Source organism: Littorina saxatilis, linkage group LG11 (genome assembly GCF_037325665.1).
Source record: "Littorina saxatilis isolate snail1 linkage group LG11, US_GU_Lsax_2.0, whole genome shotgun sequence".
Lineage (NCBI taxonomy): Eukaryota > Metazoa > Mollusca > Gastropoda > Littorinimorpha > Littorinidae > Littorina > Littorina saxatilis.
Window position 1 is genome coordinate 14510579 of NC_090255.1, and position 21505 is coordinate 14532083.

Consider the following 21505-nt stretch of genomic DNA (forward strand, 5'->3'; position numbering starts at 1 on the left):
AAATACACTTAAGAAGCAGGGAGCTGTGTTTCCAGCCTAGTTCTGTGTGGTGATACAGAAATTGTGTTGGTGTGAGCTTGTGGGTGTGTTGGTATTCATGCACGGCATTAAAATTTACTTTGTTAAAATCACAGTTATGAAAGATGTGTTCAAAGCTAAAAACTTCTCCGCACTCGCAGTGGTGCAGGAAGAGGTTATGGATACAGCCCTCGGTGCGGGTTCTGTGGAACATTCTCAGGAGGCCGGGAGGGAGGGGGGGAAATGATCCCCCGTCAGGCTGACTCGCGAGGCCGCAAAAAAATGTCTTTTTTATTTTAGCGTAAGCTTCAGATTTGGAAAATTTAATATTGATGATAAAGTCATCCGGTAGCTCTGTAGCTGTTTTGGCTGCCTGGTCGGCTAAATCATTTCCTCTTATGCCCGTATGGGACGGAACGTATAGGAATCTCAGGTCTGTCCCAGCTGTTATAATTTGATGTGATAGAAAGAGTGCTTCGTTTTGGAGTTCTAGACGGTTGTTAGTTTTTCCTTGCATGGCTTGTAAAGACGATTTGGAATCGGTGCAAATCACCGCGGCAACTGGTTTGTTATGTAAATCCTTAACAAACGTAAGTGCCATAATGATGGCGAATAGTTCAGCGGAAAAGATTGAGATGTTGGGGTTCAATTTGTAATGTTTTACAGTGTTCATATCGGGGATAACGAAGGCACAGCCGACGGTGCCGTCCTGTAGTTTAGATCCGTCTGTATAAATCTGTAAATAATTGACATATGTTGTTTTGAGTTCTTGTTGCGCGATTGACTTTAATAAAAGGGGGTTGTCTACTTTAGTGGCTGTTGGGTGAAGGGAGCCTGTTATAATTGGGGTCTCCAGTAACCAGGGGGGGTATACCTGTGGGTTTTTTTTACTATGTTTTCCGGGGTGATGTTACTACCAGTAAGTAGTGGTTTAACAAAATCACAGAGAGGTGTGGTCTTATCATAGATGGTTTTAGTTTTTTCTTTTAGTGTGTCCATGTGAATACGAGTGTTTTTGGTGAAGGATTCTCGTACGACTTCACTTGTGGGGTTGTCAGTGGTGTATGAGCGCACACCGTATTGAGCGGCGCGCAGTGTCCTTTCTTCTTGTAGTGTTGTCCAGCCTACCTCTTTGTAAACAAGTTTGTTTTTAGCGTGTTTACATGTGCCGAGGGCCAGTTTCAGTGCCTTTAGTTCTACTGTATCTAGTTTTTTTAAAACAGATTTCGGTGCCGTGAAGAAAGCCTCCTGGCCATAAGTGAGCCTAGACCTGACGAGGGCTCTAACTATGTCTGTCATGATCTTTTTGCCACAAGCCCACGGCTCTGCTCTTAAAAGTTTGATTAGGCTGATTGTTTTATTCGCCTTATTTACTAGGTGTAGAATGTGGGGTGACCAGCATAGGTTCCGCTCGATAATGACGCCTAGGAATTTCACCTGTTTACTGGGGGATAGGATTGTTTCGCCTATGTTTAATTTACATTTATCCAGTTTTTGTTGCCTTGAGACTACCATAAAGACCGTTTTTTCTGCTGCCAGTAGGAATCCGTTTAGGTTCATGTACTCTACCAGGTTATCTATTTTAGTTTGATAGGGGGTCATATTTGGTTTTTTATTACTTAGGATACCTGACAGCATACTGAGCTGAACGGAGTTTTATCTCATCCACAAGGGGCAGCCACCCACACTCGCTGTAGACTCGACTCTTACTCGCTTGTTGGGAGAGTCCCAGAGCTATTTTGAGCGCCCTGCACTCTATAATAGCCAGTTTTTTCATGAGCGCCGGGCGCGTCGCGAAATAAGCTTCGCACCCGTAAAGGAGGCGGGAGCGAATTAATGCCCGCACTACCTCTGTGACACACTTACGCCCTCTGGCCCAGGATTGGGACGCCAGGTAGCGTATGATATAAAGATCCTTGTTGGCCTTATTGATCAGATGTTCGATATGACTGGTCCAGTTAAGTCGGGTATCGATGATAACGCCGAGGAACTTAACTTCTGAGCTCGGTTTGATAATATCACAACCTATCTTTATACTGCAGTTCCTGTACAGTTGTCTACGGGAGACAACAAGAAAGACTGTTTTATTTGAGGCTAGTTGGAAGCCGTTGGTGTACATATATTGACAGAGGTTGTCGATTTTAGTTTGGTAAGAAGATAAGTCAACAGTGTTGGTAACTCTGTTATGGCGTGGTCTATTAGTGTCTATTAAGGCGAGGTCGTCCGCATACAGAAGTACACTGGCACCGTCAACCTTAACAGAAGTAATGTCATAGAGCATGATGCTGAATAAGTTTGGCGCGATGATACTGCCCTGGGGAACCCCCATGTCCAGCGCATGGGTTTCGGACACCGAAGAGCCCACCCGGACAGACATCTTGCGATTGCTGATGAAGTTTTTGATGAATTGGTACATGTGGCCAGAGACACCGATTCTGCCGAGTTTTAGGAGTAGACGAGCATGCCAGACGCTGTCGTACGCAGATTTAATATCAAAGAAGGTTCCAAGAAGAGAATTATTACTATGTGCCAAGGTCTTTTTGATTTTTTCAGTGACGTGCACAATGTGGTCCGCACACGAACGACCTTGCCTAAAACCTGCCTGGCATGTAGGAATGATATTGTGTTTATTGAGGTGGAACTCCAGCCTCTGGTTCACCACACGCTCAAAGATCTTGCTGAGGTGGGGGGTTAGTGATATGGGGCGGTAACTGCCAGGTAGATTGCCCGGTTTTCCGCTCTTCAATACTTGTCGACGACGCCCTAGGTACCACATCACAAACAGAACTGTGCAATACACAGGTGTTTTCTACAGACACACTCAAACACACACACACACACACACAGAAGCCGTATATATATATCTATATCTATTGTATAAATATATAGAGATAGATGAGAGTGTATTTTTCGCGTGGCTATAAATTGATTCGACCTTTGCACTTTTACAGTGAGGATAATTTACGGGTCCAATTTACGTTCTGGGCACTGCGGTGACCTTCTAAAAATAGTAACAGAACGCCGGGAATATCCGAAGATGCCCCCTCATACTATAGTGCACCATACGAAGGAAGGGAGGTAAACGCTGAAAACATGGAGAAGATAAGGAAGAGTTATGCCGTAGTTGATCCCCCCAAAAAACCAAAATCCACCAATAACTCCCTAACCGTGTGTTTGACTGGTCCCAATTTTTGTAAGGACCGTCTCAGGAATGTATAGAACCTGTTCACCAAGTTTGGTGACGATCGGTCCGTTCATTCTTGAGATCTACTTGCGAACACAAACAAACACACAAACAAACAAACAAACAAACAAACACACAAACAAACAAACAAACAAACAAACAAACACATCGACCGAAACCTATACACACCCCTATACCGGGGGTGTAAAAACAACACAAACAAAACAATGAGTTTTGACAAGAAATAACGAAAAGGGGAAAGACACGGAACAAAAACTTGGCCCGTAAAACTCCATATCTATAAATACTAGCTAAGAAATCTGTTGTGAAAAGAAAAGCTGAACACAATGCGAACGATTGAGACCATTTCCGGATAATGGGATCAGTTAACACAGAACAAAGGACCTTGCAGCACGTGCGAGACGTAAAATCGCTAACACATTCTCTCCCTCCACTTCATTCAATATTCAAGCGCACGAACTGAATGAACGGGAAATACAACTGATATCGATGTTCAGCACGGTTTAAGGAAACACCTCTCTCTCTCTCTCTCTGACTCTCTCTGTGTATCCGTCTCTCTCATTGTCTCTGTCTCTCCCTGGTTGATACAAGCCCTCTGTCAGACGTGAATGCTATCAAATTTCCGTGAAATCCAATTTGACCTCGACGCGCCCATAACGCTTGCCGGATACGCGACGGCGACCATTGAAACGTGTGATGTGCACCCAAACGACAAAGTGTCCTTTCTTTCTTTATTTGGTGTTTCTTTCTTTCTTTATTTGGTGTTTTACGTCGTTTTCAACCACGAAGGTTACATCGCGACGGGGGAAGGGGGGAGATGGGATAGAGCCACTTGTCAATTGTTTCTTGTTCACAAAAGCACTAATCAAAAATTTGCTCCAGGGGCTTGCAACGTAGTACAATATATTACCTTACTGGGAGAATGCAAGTTTCCAGTACAAAGGACTTAACATTTCTTACATACTGCTTGACTAAAATCTTTACAAAAATTGACTATATTCTATACAAGAAACACTTAACAAGGGTAAAAGGAGAAACAAAATCCGTTAGTCGCCTCTTACGACATGCTGGGGAGCATCGGGTAAATTCTTTCTCGTCCCAACCAATATGGGACTCCCCCTAACCCGCGGGGGTTAACGACAAAGTGAGGCAAATACTTTTTTTTAAAGCAGTATCAGAGACCTGTCGAACGTTAAAGACACACTCCTCCCCGTGTAAACGATTCGGCTGATCATCTAATATCTGAAGGGGTAAGACCATCCGTACGTACACTTGGACACATACCACAGATCTGCTTCCTGTGCTGATTTCTTGATGAATTAAATTCACACACTCCCGCTGGTGTCGCTTATAACTCAGAACAAATCGCTTTGCAAAGAAAACACACAGGCTGGTGATATTTGTGGTATTTGTCCAAGTGGAGGGATGATGGTATCCCGGGTGGTAAGTGAGATGGTGAATCGAACCGTTAGCACGGCACGGGTTGTGCCGTGAAGAAGTAGGAGGAGGAATATAGTCCCGACGTGTGCCGTGCATCAAGCACATGAACTCCACCCCGCGCGTGAGTTTTGTCTCGCAATTACATTTCTTCTCGTGTCCTTTGCAGGAAGGAAGAAATGATGGAAGAGAGGCAGATGAGTGTTGGTGTTTCTGTCAATCTCAAGTTTGCATAGTCTTAAATCAATTTGTGCGCCGCCACAGACGCAAGAAATAAGTGAAAAATACTGAAGTAGCTATAATTAAGTTTAATGTCTGATGTCACAACAATAATTGCTACAAGTCGCAGTGCACGTGTTTGCCAGAATAGCCGTGATGGTGTGTGGCGGGGCGTTAAACATCACCAGAGTCATTGGACATCACCATCCAATACAACTTTATTCTCTAAAAAGCTATCATTAAATGCTTACTTATAAAGTACAGTCCTTCTCTTAGAAGGAACCACGTGTACCACCACAGATCTGTACAGGTTTTTTCAGGGGGGAAGGGCGTTCTTTCCGACTTTGGACACATACCAAAAACCAAGTCTTTTGGCTTCCTGTGCAGCATGATAATGTGCTTAACACTGGGCGAAAAGTCACGTTTTGGCACTATAACGTGGCATATAACATGAAACATGAAGTTAATCAACTGAATTTTGTGGCATTATACCTGTGCGATTCACATCAAGTTAGAAAAACTGCCGTAACGCAATAAAATCCCTGGGATTTTAGCAGGGTGCAAAACACGGTAAAACATCGAGTTTTGGTGTCTGCGTTTTGGACGTTTTCGCTACGTTAACGCACGGCGATTCACGTCGTGTTAAACGCGTTTCAGCAGTGCGCAAAACACCACAAAACCTATGGAGTTACGATAAGTTTTTCTGGTTTCTAAAACTTGATGTTAGAGTGTTGTTTTGATGGATTATTCTGCGTTTTAATCAGCCTGGTGCGGCGAGTCTGCAGAATCAGACGATTATCGGCTCCCTCTCTCTCTCGTTCTCTCTCAGCACGGTCACACACACACACACACATACACACATACACATTCACACCGTCACTGCACACGGCACACACACATGCACACACACACACACACACACACACACACACACTGTGACTGACACTGACTGACCGTCACACATACACACACACACACGGGCACACAGTGACACACACACACACACACACCCCTTGAACTGACACACACACACACACATACACACACACACGCACACACAACGGAACACATAAATACACACACTGATCATCAGTTTATAAATGTAAAAAAACATGCAGTGCATATACATTTTTGGGGGGTATCTCTTATTTTCTCTATATGAGCCTTGTCAGGTGTACAGGAGAGTAGGCTATGCATTACCCGAATGCCAGTACGTTGAGCAGAGAAAGTAGGTCAGTTCTAAGCTCACAATTTTAGTGGAACCAGATCGTAGTTTCCTTCTATATTGCCATGCAACACTTTTGCTTGGGGCCCTAGCCGAGTTAATCGTTTTCCCATGTGTTGCTGACCACAGATAGGCCTTTGTTCTACTTCCCCCCACCCACCCCCCCCCCCCCCCCCACCCCCCCCCGAAACATCCGTCCGAGATGGTGGCTACTGACTGGACTTGCAAATTTCTCAACTTGTAGTACGTACAGTACAAACTGAATTGACTCGAATTTGAGTTTTGGGATTTCTCTTGCTCTACCTTTTCTGATAATGTTTTACTCACCTCGTGTTTAGATGCAATACATAATGTCTCTTTACATTTAGTCAAGTTTTGACTAAATGTTTTAACATAGAGCCGGGGGAATCGAGACGAGTGTCGTGGTGTATGTGTGTGTGTGTGTGTGTGTGTGCGTGTGTGTGTGTGTGTGTGTGTGTAGAGCGATTCAGACCAAACTACCAGACCGATCTTTATGAAATTTTACATGAGCGTTCCTGGGAATGATATCCCCGAACATTTTTTTTCTCTTTTAAAAAAAATACCTTTGATGACGTTATATCCGGCTTTTTGTAAAAGTTGAGGCGACACTGTCACACCCTCATTTTTCAATCAAATTGATTGAAATTTTGGCCAAGCAATCTTCGACAAAGGCCGGACCTCGGTATTGCATTTCAGCTTGGTGGCTTAAAAATTAATTAATGACTTATGGGGGACAGCGGCATCACTGCGGCTGACTGCAGGATTTGCACTCAACACTGGACTGGACATCTAGATGTATGGCCGGGAACGTAGAAGAAGAAGGTCATTAAAAATCTAAAAATTGTAGAAAAAAATGTAGAAAACGATCCAAATGTACGTTCATCTTATTCTTCATCATTTTCTGATTTCAAAAACATATAAATAATTTTTTTAAATTTTTTTATCAAAATTAAGTTTTCGAAATCAATTTAAAAACACTTTCATCTTATTCCTTGTCGGTTCCTGATTCCAAAAACATATAGATATGATATGTTTGCATTAAAAACACGCTCAGAAAGTTAAAACGAAGAGAGGTACAGAAAAGCGTGCCATTCTTCTCAGCGCAACTACTACCCCGCTCTTCTTGTCAATTCCACTGCCTTTGCCACGAGCGATGCTACGAGTATACGGTCTTGCTGAAAAATTGCATTGCGTTCAGTTTCATTCTGTGAGTTCGACAGCTTGACTAAATGTTGTATTTTCGCCTTACGCGACTTGTTTTGTTTTAGGATCGATTTTGATAATGATTGAGAAAGGAGAATAGCCGGTGTTAGTTTTACAGTCGGTTTTATGAAGTTTGAGTAAAGAAGTGCGTGGTTTTTACCCTCCCTTTCGTTTTCCTTCCCCTTCTTTAGTTTGCTATTATTGTGCCTAAGAGCCTAAATGGCTGCACTCTAACTCATCTTTGATCTCCCAAAAGACTCCATAAACAAACTAGTGTATCAAGAGGCTGGCTGGCTGCCCCTCGATGAAGACAGAAGACTAAAGTCGGCCCAGTACGTATCAAGAGCAAGTACTTTTGACAATGCTGTGAACGAAGAGCTCACAGCTGAGTTCGACACAATAACCTCGGCCTCTTACCAAAACCTAACAAGTCGCGTAAGGCGAAAATACAACATTCAGTCAAGTAGCTGTCGAACTCACAGAATGAAACTGAACGCAATGCCATTTTTCAGCAAGACCGTATACTCGTAGCATCGTCAGTCCACCGCTCATGGCAAAGGCAGTGAAATTGACAAGAAGAGCGGGGTAGTAGTTGCGCTAAGAAGGATAGCACGCTTTTCTGTACCTCTCTTTGTTTTAACTTTCTGAGCGTGTTTTTAATCGAAACATATCATATCTATATGTTTTTGGAATCAGGAACCGACAAGGAATAAGATGAAAGTGTTTTTAAATTGATTTCGACAATTTAATTTTGATAATAATTTTTATATATTTAATTTTCAGAGCTTGTTTTTAATCCAAATATAACATATTTATATGTTTTTGGAATCAGAAAATGATGGAGAATAAGATGAACGTAAATTTGGATCGTTTTATAAAAAAATTTTTTTTTACAGATTTTTCAGATTTTTAATGACCAAAGTCATTAATTAATTTTGAAGCCACCACGCTGAAATGCAATACCGAAGTCCGGGCTTCGTCAAAAATTACTTGACCAAAATTTCAACCAATTTGGTTGAAAAATGAGGGCGTGACAGTGCCGCCTCAACTTTCACGAAAAGCCGGATATGACGTCATCAAAGACATTTATCAAAAAAATGAAAAAAAATTTCGGGGATTTCATACCCAGGAACTCTCATGTCAAATTTCATAAAGATCGGTCCAGTAGTTTGGTCTGAATCGCTCTACACACACACACGCACAGACAGACAGACACACATACACCACGACCCTCGTTTCGATTCCCCCTCTATGTTAAAACATTTAGTCAAAACTTGACTAAATGTAAAAAGAAAAACACCCAAAATACACGAAGCAACGATCCCACTAGCAGACTATATGTTCAACCGATATTTCAAGAAAGTGGGGGTAAACCCAGGTAGGATGGCCCACATTCCCATTCACCCCTTCCCATTTTGGTTCATGTAATCCCCCATTATCATCCCTGATCATGATCTGGGTGTAACAAAAAAAGATAACCCTGTACTTGTCTCATCAATAGTAAAAGAAATAATCTCAAACAATAACAAAGATCACCTACAAATATTTACTGACGGCTCCAAAAAAATGATGACCAAGCTGACTGTGCTTTTGTCATTCCTGACCTCAAAATAAGTTTAAAAAAATTAAACTCAACAAGGATGTGTCCATTTTCACTGCAGAAATGCTGGCTACGTTATCTTAAGAGCATGCCACTATATCAATGACCCCCCCCTCGACCTCCAACAAGAGTCGTGATTCTCTCCGACTCAAAACCAGCATAACTGCTCTTCAAAATGGTTCCAGAAACCGGGAAGAGCTTCAGACGGAATTGAAATATTGTTCCTCTGTCACCAGATCATTGCCTCTTGAACAGAACTGACCCTTTGGCTACGTACTTCCCCTCACACACATGGATCAGAGGCAAGGATATGGCTGATCTACGACTCGTTTGAATGTAAAACAGAAATGTAACACTATCTGTGACAATGACGGTTCTACGACTCGTTTGAATGACGGTATAGATCGAACCTTAACCCACAACTACGAAAATTTGTGTCAGAATTTTTTGAACAGGAAAATATGCCTCTATTCAACAGTAACCAACACATGGAAGATGTTTTTGAAACTTTACAGAAATGTAACACTAGCCTATCTGTGACAATGTTGCTTTTGAATTGAACCCACATTTGTTGAACAGTGTTCCTGTTCAACAGTGCCCAAAACACTGAATCTGACGTTTTTGAATCTTTTCTGTCATCTAACCCAATTGCTCATGACTTCATCGATCTTGAACATGCCTACTTTTCAAAGAAAGACAGACAAAAGCGAAATCTGCATGTTAGCCATCTGCCTGAAATGGTCAATGCACTTTTGTAAAATTGTCACAGCTGTTATGCACTTTTGTGAAATGGTCAGTGCTGTTGTGCACTTATGCAAAACTTGGTGCTGTGCTGTTAACATTTGAACAAAATGCATTTTGTTCAAATGTTTAGTGCAACTTGCTACTATATAATCGCTGTATGCGCTTTGTGGTAATAATGCACTGTTGTGAAAAGTTTGCGCTAAATGTTGGCACTATGCATCATTGTTGGAGCACCCTCCTGTAGTAGATGCACCATGCATAAAAATGTACTTATGTGAAATGTTTCGTGTAAATTATTGTCACAATAATGTTTTGTGCGCCCCCATGTATGTGTTCTGTGCATGTTCAAGATCGATGAAGTCATGAGCAATTGGGTTAGATGACAGAAAAGATTCAAAAACGTCAGATTCAGTGTTTGGGCGGGGATATAGCTCAGTTGGTAGCGCGCTGGATTTGTATTCAGTTGGCCGCTGTCAGCGCGAGTTCGATCCCAGGTTCGGCGGAAATTTATTTCAGAGTCAACTTTGTGTGCAGACTCTCTTCGGTGTCCGAACCACCCCCCCGTGTATACTACATTGGGTGTGCACGTTAAAGATCCCACGATTGACAAAAGGGTCTTTCCTGGCAAAATTGCTTAGGCACAATTAATAATTGTCTACCATACCCGTGTGACTTGGAATAAGGCCGTGAAAGGTAAATATGCGCCGACATGGCTGCAATCTACTGGCCGTATAAAATTTCATCTCACACGGCATCACTGCACAGCGCCTAGAACTGTACCCACGGAATATGCGCGATATAAGCCTCATTGATTGATTGATAATAATGCACGGTTGTGAAATGTCCGTACACATTTTGTGGCACTATGTAATTGTTAGTGCATTCTCCTGCGGATGCTTCGTGCTAAAATTGCACTTCCATTAAAATATTGTTCACTCATGTCAACTGGTACTATATTTTCAATTGTTTCTCTGTCAATTTCAGATGTTTGTTTCCAATTACTTCAGTATCTCCCTGTTGCAATTCCAGGTGATTCATTATGCATGTGCCAATTTGAGGTGTTTAATTCTGATTCCTGTATTTACAGTGTAAAATTAAAACTATTGTTTTCAAACATTCCTATGACACCTGGTAATGGTTCTGTGTTTTTTACATTTAGTCAAGTTTTGACTAAATGTTTTAACATAGAGGGGGGAATCGAGACGAGGGTCGTGGTGTATGTGTGTGTGTGTGTGTGTGTGTCTGTCTGTCTGTCTGTCTGTCTGTCTGTCTGTGTGTGTAGAGCGATTCAGACCAAACTACTGGACCAATCTTTATGAAATTTGACATGAGAGTTCCTGGGATTGATATCCCCGAACGTTTTTTTCATTTTTTTTATAAATGTCTTTGATGACGTCATATCCGGCTTTTCGTGAAAGTTGAGGCGGCACTGTCACGCCTTCATTTTTCAACTTAAATTTTGGTCAAGTAATCTTCGACGAAGCCCGGACTTCGGTATTGCATTTCAGCGTGGTGGCTTAGTAATGACTTTGGTCATTAAAAATCGGAAAATTGTAAAAAAATAAATAAAAATTTATAAAACGATCCAAATTTACGTTCATCTTATTCTCCATCATTTTCTGATTCCAAAAACATATAAATATGTTATATTTGAATTAAAAACAAGCTCTGAAAATTAAATATATAAAAATTATTATCAAAATTAAATTGTCGAAATCAATTTAAAAACACTTTCATCTTATTCCTTGTCGGTTCCTGATTCCAAAAACATATAGATATGATATGTTTCGATTAAAAACACGCTCAGACAGTTAAAACAAAGAGAGGTACAGAAAAGCGTGCTATCCTTCTTAGCGCAACTACTACCCCGCTCTTCTTGTCAATTTCACTGCCTTTGCCATGAGCGGTCGACTGACGATGCTACGAGTATACGGTCTTGCTGAAAAATGGCATTGCGTTCAGTTTCATTCTGTGAGTTCGACAGCTACTTGACTGAATGTTGTATTTTCGCCTTACGCGACTTGTTACATTTAGTCAAGTTTTGACTAAATGTTTTAACATCGAGGGGGAATCGAAACGAGGGTCGTGGTGTATGTGTGTGAGTGCGTGTGTGCGTGCGTGCGTGCGTGCGTGTAGAGCGATTCAGACCAAACTACTGGACCAATCTTTATGAAATTTGACATGAGAGTTCCTGGGTATAATATCCCCGAATATTTTTTTCATTTTTTTGATAAATGTCTTTGATGACGTCATATCCGGCTTTTCGTGAAAGTTGAGGCGGCACTGTCACGCTCTCATTTTTCAACCAAATTGGTGGAAATTTTGATCAAGTAGTCTTCGACGAAGCCCGGACTTCGGTATTGCATTTCAGCTTGGTGGCTTAAAAATTAATTGATGACTCTGGTCATTAAAAATCTGAAAATTGTAAAAAAAAGTATTTTTTTCTAAAACGATCCAAATTTACGTTTATCTTATTCTCCATCATTTGCTGATTCCAAAAACATATAAATATGTTATATTCGGATTAAAAACAAGCTCTGAAAATTAAATATATAAAAAGTATTATCAAAATTAAATTTTCCAAATCAATTTAAAAACACTTTCATCTTATTCCTTGTCGGTTCCTGATTCCAAAAACATATAGATATGATATGTTTCGATTAAAAACACGCTCAGAAAGTTAAAACGAAGAGAGGTACAGAAAAGCGTGCTATCCTTCCCAGCGCAACTACTACCCCGCTCTTCTTGTCAATTTCACTGCCTATGCCGTGAGCGGTGGACTACGAGTATACGGTCTTGCTGCGTTTACATTGCGTTCAGTTTCATTCTGTGAGTTAGACAGCTACTTGACTAAATGTTGTATTTTCGCCTTACGCGACTTGTTTGTAATTTGTATTTTGTTTTTCTGCAATAAATATTTGAAATGGATCTGAGACTGACTTACTACTTTTAGCACTCTTTTTCACCACATTCCCACGTACAGATATTGCAATATCAACTCTTCCTTTCTACCTGTTTCAAACAAGCTCTATTTTTTAATTAAAAAGTTTGTTTTTTCTTTGTGGCTGTTTGATCAATTCATAGCAAGCATTGACTGAAATAAACAATTTATATATCCAGCACAACATGCAATTCATTAACTTTTGACCCTAACCTTTAACACTTCCCAAAATAAATCTTTGGTGGACATTGCATCGACGCTGTTCATTTTGAATGAACATTTTTCTTGTTAGATCAGTGGTCTATGCCGGCGCATAGTTGTGTATTGACTGGATCAATCGCCAACTCGCTGCGCTCGCGGTAAGTGCTGACAACCGGAAGAAAGCTGCATTCCGAAAAAAGTCACTTCCGTTTCGCCATTTTTCGATGATGCCAGAGAAGTGAACCATGATTTCAAGATGCCCGGTGCAAATTGTTGTATGCCTGGATGCAGCGTGAGCTCACTAAGATCTTCAACGCTTATAACTTTCCATGGTATACCAAACGGAAAAGCGGATGCCGAATGGAGAGCTGCTCTTATACACAAAATCAACCGTGCTGACAAGCTTTTCAACCCGAAGAATGCGAGGATATGTTCCCGACATTTCAAAGAAACATGCTTCAAATACGGTACGTAAAAAACTAGTAATATAGCGAAAATAAGCTTTCATCTGATTGTCTGTGCTGTGTTGTTTTGCTTGTAATGCTTCAAGTGACGAAGTTCTAGTAGTATCAATCAATCAATCAATCAGTATGAGGCTTAGTACTAGTAGTAACTAGTACTTTTACAGCTCGCAGACAAAAAATAACACAATCGTATTCTGAATCATACATTGACAAAGGCGTAATTCTGAGCTATAATTATTAGGTAATGGGGAAAAAACCACTCTTTGTTCTTGTGATAATGTGTTTTTGAATATATTCTAGTAAACTTCTGGGTTAGAACTTAGATTTCTTTTGTTGTTTTACTCGGTCACTGAGTCAGTCTTGTTCATTCTTGACAGATTTGCAGTATGTAGTGTGTTTTACTAATTCTTGTTTCTATTTCAATAGATCTAAATGTATAGGTCTGTTTAGTTAATTTAACTTATAATTTCGACTCAGCATTTTGAACATTTTCTTTGCATGTTTTTTTGCTGGGCCTACAGGCAAGCGAGCACTCATTCCAGGAAGTTTGCCAACCAACCATGTGCTACAGAAGTCAGTAGAAACACCAAAGACTCCAGCCAGGAAACCCCCAGTGAGTAAAAATTGCTGTTATTTGCCCAGTATAGTGATAGTGATAATATGCTACTTGTAACTCTTTTGTGAGTACCGGTACATGTATACTGGGTGTTTTCTCAGTTTTTGTCCACTGTCAGATTTATATTGTGGTATAACCTGTTTTTCTAGTTTCATGGTTTAGCCACGACTCACTTTGAATGAGGGTCATCTGCCAGGCATTTAGCTGATTATCTGATTTATAAGTGATATTTTTTAATTTGCTATTTATAAATTACAGTTACAGTAAACTAACACTGTCGCACAAAGTATGTGACTTTAAAAAAAGATTTGTTTGAAATCATGTGAGCTCTGTCCACTAGATGATGGAGAAGGGAATTTTTCCAGTTGAGTCTGCAACATGGATTTTTTCTCTCTCGGATAACAAATACAGTATGGTAGGAAAAATTTAGGGTTGGTGTGGCGATAACTTCTTCTTCTGCGTTCGTGGGCTGAAACTCCCATGTACACTTGTGTTTTTACGTGTATGACCGTTTTTACCCCGCCATTTAGGCAGCCACACGCCGCTTTCGGAGGAAGCATGCTGGGTATTTTCGTGTTTCCATAACCCACCGAACTCTGACATGGATTACAGGATCTTTTCCGTGCGCACTTGGTCTTGTGGTTGCGTGTACACACGAAAGGGGATAAGTCCCTAGCAGGTCTGCACACAAGTTGACCTGGGAGATCGGAAAAATCTCCACTCTTAACCCACCAGGCGGCCGCGGCCGGGATTCGAACCCTCGACCTTCCGATTACGAGGCCGACGTCTTACCACCCCGCCACAGCGCCCGTCGTGTGGCGATAACAATAAAGATATGTCATAGTGACTTGACTAATTGATTTGAATTCTGCTGCAGGTCAGTCGCCCCCCACCTCCTGCTCCTGACCTGGTTGCCTACTACAACTTCGAGGAAATACGACAGGACACCCTTCAGCTTGCTGCACCATGGTGTCTCTTGGAGAACAGCAAGGAACAGATACAGGTGGGAATAACCGAAGCCAGCCAAGTGAAACTGTTGTCCTCTACGTTATGATTACGTACTCCAGCAGACATCAACTTGTGGTCGACGTGCGTGGGTTTTGCTCAAAATACGTAAGTATTCGTCAGTGTTTGGCTTCTCGAATTAAGTTTCAACTTAATCTCTGTCTCGAACCACAGGCGGAAGGTATCGTTCACTGGACCACTACTTACATAGAAAGACTATACTGAACGAATCGTCGGTAAGCTTACCACACTGTCATACTGTCATACTCACAGTGATATCACTGATACATTTGTACAGGTAAACATGGCTGTTTGCTGAAAAAATCGTTGTGAAAAATTGTAATGTCTCTGAAGTTTGATTCAGTCCGTCATTCATTTTGATGGGAAGTCAACCCTTGGTGAGGCTAATACTAATATTGTTTTGATCTGTATTCTGCCAGTGCCATTGCCAACTGCCATGGTTGTTCTTGTGGAGTTCTAGAACAAGCTCTGGTTTGAATGACCAGCTAAAATTAATGCTAATAGTAAATAAGTACATTATTTTTGCATTAGCGGGGTATACAAAATATTTTATTAAAAAAATACCGCATGGTTTTGCTTGATCAAATCATTTATCAGCTAACAATATGCTTTTATTTCAGTTGGACCTGACTTGAGCATGGTTCCGTTGTCTCCGCAACAACAGCTTGATTGAGATACAGGCATGTCCAGTTTTCAGCAAGTGCAGGCTGAGTGTGAAGATCTGATGGCTGATCTAGACACAACATAAGCTGCTTGACACTATTCCAAGGTAAGCGAGAAGCTTTGAAAATAGTTACTTTAATTCAGTAATGCGTAATTATGTATGCAATACTCCTGCTGGTGAGTTCACTACAAACAGGTACTACATTAGAACTAGAAGAATAGGTTCCACAAGAACATTTCTGACTGTTGATGCCACTAAAACTCTCGTTACATCCTGCATTCTGTGTAGATTAGATTACAGCAAATCCCTTCTCATAGGCTGCCCTGACTCCACTCTCCAACCCTTGCAAAAAGTACAACACTCTGCAGCACTCCTCTCATGAAAGAACTTCACTGGCTTCCTGTGTCTCAACGTATTAGGTATAAAGCTGCCTGCTTCTGCTACAAGATCATCTCTGAATCGGCACCTGCCTATCTTTCGGAACTGGTCTCCCTCTACACTCCCTCTCGCACCCTTCGTTCTTCTGCTGATGCTCGACTTCTCCGTCAAGGTTGCTTTAAGCGCAAGGCTCATGGCTTCCGCACGTTTTCATATCATGGCCCTCAGTTATGGAATTCACTCCCCTTTCTATTACGTCACTCTCCATACATTTCATCTTTTAAGTCCAATTTGAAAACTCACTTGTTCCAACAACATTACGGATAGTTCCTCAGGCCAAACAAAAAAAATAGTCTGTTTACGGTAACATCGGCCCAAAAAATAGGGTCGGTAGGTCGGGATTTTTTTTTTCTCCAAAAAACATTATCAAATTATTTTGCCAAAAAACAAACTTTGTTTTAAAATTTTGATTTTTTTTCTTTTTTTCCCAAATGCCAAAAAAAAGTCTAGGGTCGCGCAAAAAAATAGGGTCGGTCGGGATACCGTAAACAGACTTCTTTTTTTGGGGCCTTAGCATAGAGTCTGGGGATGTGAGATGTGCATGATGTGTTGTTTGAATCTGACAGTGATTGTATGAATTTTTTATACACGTATTGTTGTCACGCGCTTTGAACTTCTGATAAGGCGCTTTATAAATGCCCGTTATTATTATTATTATTATAAGTAGATACACACTTGTAAACTTATGTTAGTTTTCACACGTGAGCATGAAGTGCCTTTATGAGGAATGTATAGTGGCTTGCAATACAGTAAAACCTGTCTCTAACGGACACCCTTTGGGAATGGTAATAGTGTCCCTATTAGACAGGTGTCCCTTCTTCACAGGTGGAGGGGCCGGGGCAATATTTTACAAAGAGCACGTAAAATGAACAAGACACTTTTTGTCAGTCCTGTAGTATGTATTTATTGGATTGAACATGAGACTCACTGAAAATGTGAGTAAACAAATGATACATGTAGCAAACAACAACAACAACATCCCCCCCCCCCCCCCCCCGCCCCCCACCTACCCCGTTCCCTACACACACTGTGCATTCAAACTTACGCAAGTCGGACGTCACAAAGCTAAAAATAGCTGACTCTTCATCAGTCATTCAACGGGAAATTCCGCAGTGTGTCTCGACCAAATTGGGTCAGCTCTTGTTTCATTCAGTTTTTCTAGTCTCAGCATAAATGCATGGAACAAAAATTTAGCTGTGTTAACTATTGTTTCCTTCGAACGATTGCTTACAAAGAGAGAGAGATCATCACGTCTTCTTTTTCCGATTTGATCCTCGCGATCTGTGTTTTACCACATCCCATCTCCTTCGCCACATCTCGGCATGATTGGCCGCTATCTAGTTTTTTCAAGGCAGCGACACGCTGCTCTAAAGTCAACGCTTTTCTTTTTCCTGCTGGAGATTCCATTTTCAAACACAGTAGTCTACTGTTGCTTTTGGTTGTGACTGTATCCACAATGCGGAAAAGCGAAAGTGAGCGAAGCGAAAGTGAGCGAAGCGAAAGTGAGCGAAGCGAAAGTGAGTGAGCGAAAGTGGGTCTCCATCTAAACAAGCCACTGATTGGTCAGAAAAGGGACAGGACAACCAATCAACAACCATTTGTGCTACGGCTGTCGAGCACTGTCTGCATAACAGTCGAGTTTTCGAAGTTGCGTTTTTATGTACGTTGTGTCCGTTTGTGACAGTGTTTACACTTCCTACGGTCCGAAAAATCGTGTCCGCGTCCGTAAGTGGCAGGTGTCCGCCCGTTAAAGGTTAGTTATTGTTGAAATCGTGTTCGTGCCATGATAAACTGTCCGTATGTAGCAGGTGGCCGTTACAATAAGGGTCCGCTAGACTCAGGTTTTACTGTATTGAATTTGAGGGATGTTTGCAGTTATATAATATATTAGCACAGCTCAGTTTTCTTCAGGGTTCCGTGAGAACAGTGAAATTCTCCTTTGAGGACTGAAAAATATCTTGGATAATTGGTCTTAATTGGGGGGGGGGGGGGGGGAGAGATTTAAAACATAAGTACATTCACATGTGTTTTTCATTTTCACTGTGTAAAGGTGGGGAGGTCCTTCTCTACTTGTTTCTTTGTTTTCCCATTGACATATATTTTTGTTCTTGTCTATATTTTTTACATAGGTGCTGTCCTCATCCCCAGCCGACTGTTTCCGCTGAAGCCGTGAAGGATGCTTCTTCATGTAGGCGTGGACATCTTTTTCGTCGCCGTGCAAGGCTTCCAGTTCCAGTACCATATAATTTTGTGAATACTCTGGGGACCTGTCATCAACTTTGGAAGGACGCTTTATTTTAACACTTTGTACCCCATCTATGTTGACCAAGATTTTTTAAGCCGAGACCAGCTGTGCTGCAGCAGGTCACTCAGAATTGTAGAAACTGTATCAACAGGCTAGAATCCTGGCGTTAGATCAACGTTACTTAAGCGACTGAAGCTAACAGTCTAAGCAGGATGCGGATATGTGCCGAATGATAACAGATGCAATGTACATAGTGACTGTGTGTACCTGGGAGACAAGGAGTTAAGACCACATCTGAACTGAGGATTTAGTCTCTCCATAATCAAACGCTGAAGAAGATTTAAGAATGAACTTTGTTAGATAAATTATGGTTGTTATGATCGTCACATTTTAGGTCCCCCCCTCCCCCCTTTTCAAACTTCCCCGCTTTTCAGACCTTACATTTTTGGATTTTCTGTTCACAACCTGTTGTACATTTACCTACATATAAAGCAGGTTTCCTCCTTTTTAAGACCAGCTTATTTTTTTATTCTTGGAGGCCTGAAAAGGGGGTTTGGAAGGACACTGTATTTGTTTGTTCGAAATTCAGAATTCAAATAATTCTTCATCAACGAGTTATTACTGCCTCACCATAGCAGTTAGGCCAGTCTTACTAACTCTTACTTTTATTAATGTGCCGTGATGCAAAGACGTTGAGCAGTTTTCAGATGTTTATGAATCCAGGGCTTTCAAAATTTACTGACATGTTGGACTCCATGACATCCAAACATGAAGTTCAGTTACATTTTTAACTTTGAAGGTCACATTGTGGACGAATTTTTAGCAAAAAGTTGGAACATGGTATGACTGTTCTTACTCACAAGGGAAGTGATTTTGTTATTTACTGATTTTCATTTTGTGTGGCCTTCTTTCACCCATTTAATCATTCATAAATGTTCATACCCAAGGGAAGTAATTCACATATATCTATGGCCAATGTTTTCACAGGGCATCTGCCCCCCCCCCCCCCCCCCCCTCCCTCCCAACACACACTCACATGGGCTAAAACTTACATGGCTCTTATGGGTATGACTCTCTTACTCACAAGGGAAGTAATTTACTGATGGTGTGTTTTCATTTCGTGTGGCCTTCGCCGATTTAAATAATTTATTTTAGCTTATCCAATTATAGTGTGGATGAACACTGTCTCCACTCAAAATAGTCCTTTGCTATTGTACATTGTGAATCAGCATTTTTGTTTTTGTCCTGTTTGAATAAAGTGCAATCATTTTACAACCAAAGTGTTAATGTTAAAGATGTTTACATAATGTGTGAAGGATGATGCATTTGAAAACTAATATTGTTAAATGTAAATTGACCTGTGACAAGTCAGCATAGTGCAATATCCAAGCATGAAACCCGCACACAATTCCCAAACAACATGCTTTCTTTTCCACAAAATTCCATCCAGTGGAAAACAATTATGTGAACGTCATAACATGGTGTTTTTTTACATTAATAATCAAGCCTTACACCAACTAAAATGGTGTTAATAGGCATTTGAGCAAGCTTTAACACCAACATAACATGGAGTTAATAGGCATTTAAGCAAGCTTTAACACCAACATAACATGGGGTTTTGCATGTTATACCAGCAATAACATGATGTTAATCACATTACAAGCAAGCTGTAACACCACCAAAACAAACAGTTTTGCAAGTTAAGTCTACGATAACATGATGTTAATCACATTACAAGCAAGCTGTAACACCACCAAAACAAGCAGTTTTGCAAGTTAAGTCTACGATAACATGATGTTAATCACATTACAAGCAAGCTGTAACACCACCAAAACAAGCAGTTTTGCAAGTTAAGTCTACGATAACATGATGTTACTTGGCGTTAAACCAAAGCTTTAATGCCATCAAAACTTGGAATTTTTGCATGTTACAGACATGCTGTAACATGGTTTAACATGATGTTTTGACCGTCGCAAAACGCGCTGAAATTCCAGGCAATTTCGCTGCGATAACTTCAACAAAATCCAATCAAAATCTGGCGTTATCGTGAACACCAAAATGTAATAAACCCATTGAAACTTGAAGTTTTGTTGGGATTTTGAGTAGTTTTGTAAGATACAAAACGCCACTTTTCGCCCAGTGTAATTTAGAAAATTGACATAGGTGTCAAGAAACAAATCCCCACCCTGCACGGACAGCAGACAGGCTGTAGGCTTTTGGTGTGGATCCAAGCTGAAGGATGATGGAATCCTGTGTAAACAACTGGACAGGTGGTGATGGTATCCTTTGTGAACAACTGGACAGGTGGTGATGGTATCCTATGTAAACAACTGGACAGGTGGTGATGGTCACACGGTCGCTTACAGGAGAAGGAGGGTTCCTTTTAAAACCACTTGACTGCCTTATGACGGGTATACCCGTCATGCGCTTGTGCAGCCGCAGCGCCTTAGGACGGGTAAACCCGTCTTCTGCGTTCCGGGATTTTCCAGAAATGCTACGTCACTGCTGACACACAAATAGCAGCCAATGGCTTGGTATGATACCTCATTCTCATGAATAAACATAAATGGTGACGCGGGTTTGCGTCTGAAGGCTATTTTCGGCCTTGGCGACAGGGTAGGGGAGAGAAATCTCGACTCGTCAAAATGGCTAACGGTGACAGTCGACCGGGCCCTTGTAGGGAAAAACAAAGACGGACTGACGCTACAGGCGGTGCAAATGATTATGGATACTGACAGGGGAAGGGGGAGATCTTCTTTCGGACAATTCGTTGGAAACAGGTAGATGACAGTGATTATAATCCTTTCTTGGAGCAAGCAAAACAGCCACCTGTGTTTGATCCACAGGCACCGGAAGATGCGCAGGACTGATTTTTCAAAAGTTCATATTTAAACATCATTATAAGCCAAACTAATTATTATTTCCATGATTAGACACTAAAAACAGATTCTTGGTTCAATTTCCTTTAAAAATAACATAGGTTTTACTTACCTACCTACTGCCAGTTTGGAGCTAGAATTTTTTGTGAATTATTACACCCCGAACTCCAATATTCCCTGGCAGTCAGGAATGCACATACGCAAGTTTTGATTGGCAGCGAAAGGGTTTTTAACTTCATAATTATACCGATACAAAAGCTATTACATGTACTTTTTCGTATCGGTATCCACCCCTAAAGCTGTTGCCTACTCAAATGAGCCAGGTCTCTGTACCTCAGCCCGCCAAGAATGTATCCCAG

At 41.1% G+C, this 21505-nt stretch overlaps 2 protein-coding genes across 7 annotated transcripts in view; one reads left to right on the forward strand and one right to left on the reverse strand.

Annotated features, from left to right (window-relative positions):
• LOC138979825 (calmodulin-beta-like) overlaps positions 1-21505 on the reverse strand; it is a 174930-nt gene that overhangs the window by 84022 nt on the left and 69403 nt on the right. The window lies entirely within an intron of this gene.
• LOC138979819 (uncharacterized) lies at positions 11875-19547 on the forward strand. Of its 3 annotated transcripts, none has more exons than XM_070352564.1 (5): positions 11875-13281; positions 13800-13891; positions 14772-14897; positions 15541-15689; positions 18152-19547. In XM_070352564.1, exons 1-4 carry the CDS (start codon positions 13071-13073, stop codon positions 15553-15555), a joined length of 444 nt encoding a protein of 147 aa, XP_070208665.1. In that variant the 5' UTR covers positions 11875-13070; the 3' UTR covers positions 15556-15689; positions 18152-19547. The 3 variants fall into 3 exon arrangements, 1 of the variants encoding a protein (XP_070208665.1); XR_011460142.1 differs by having other exon boundaries at positions 11883-13281; positions 13821-13891; positions 14772-15007; XR_011460141.1 differs by having other exon boundaries at positions 11884-13281; positions 14772-15007.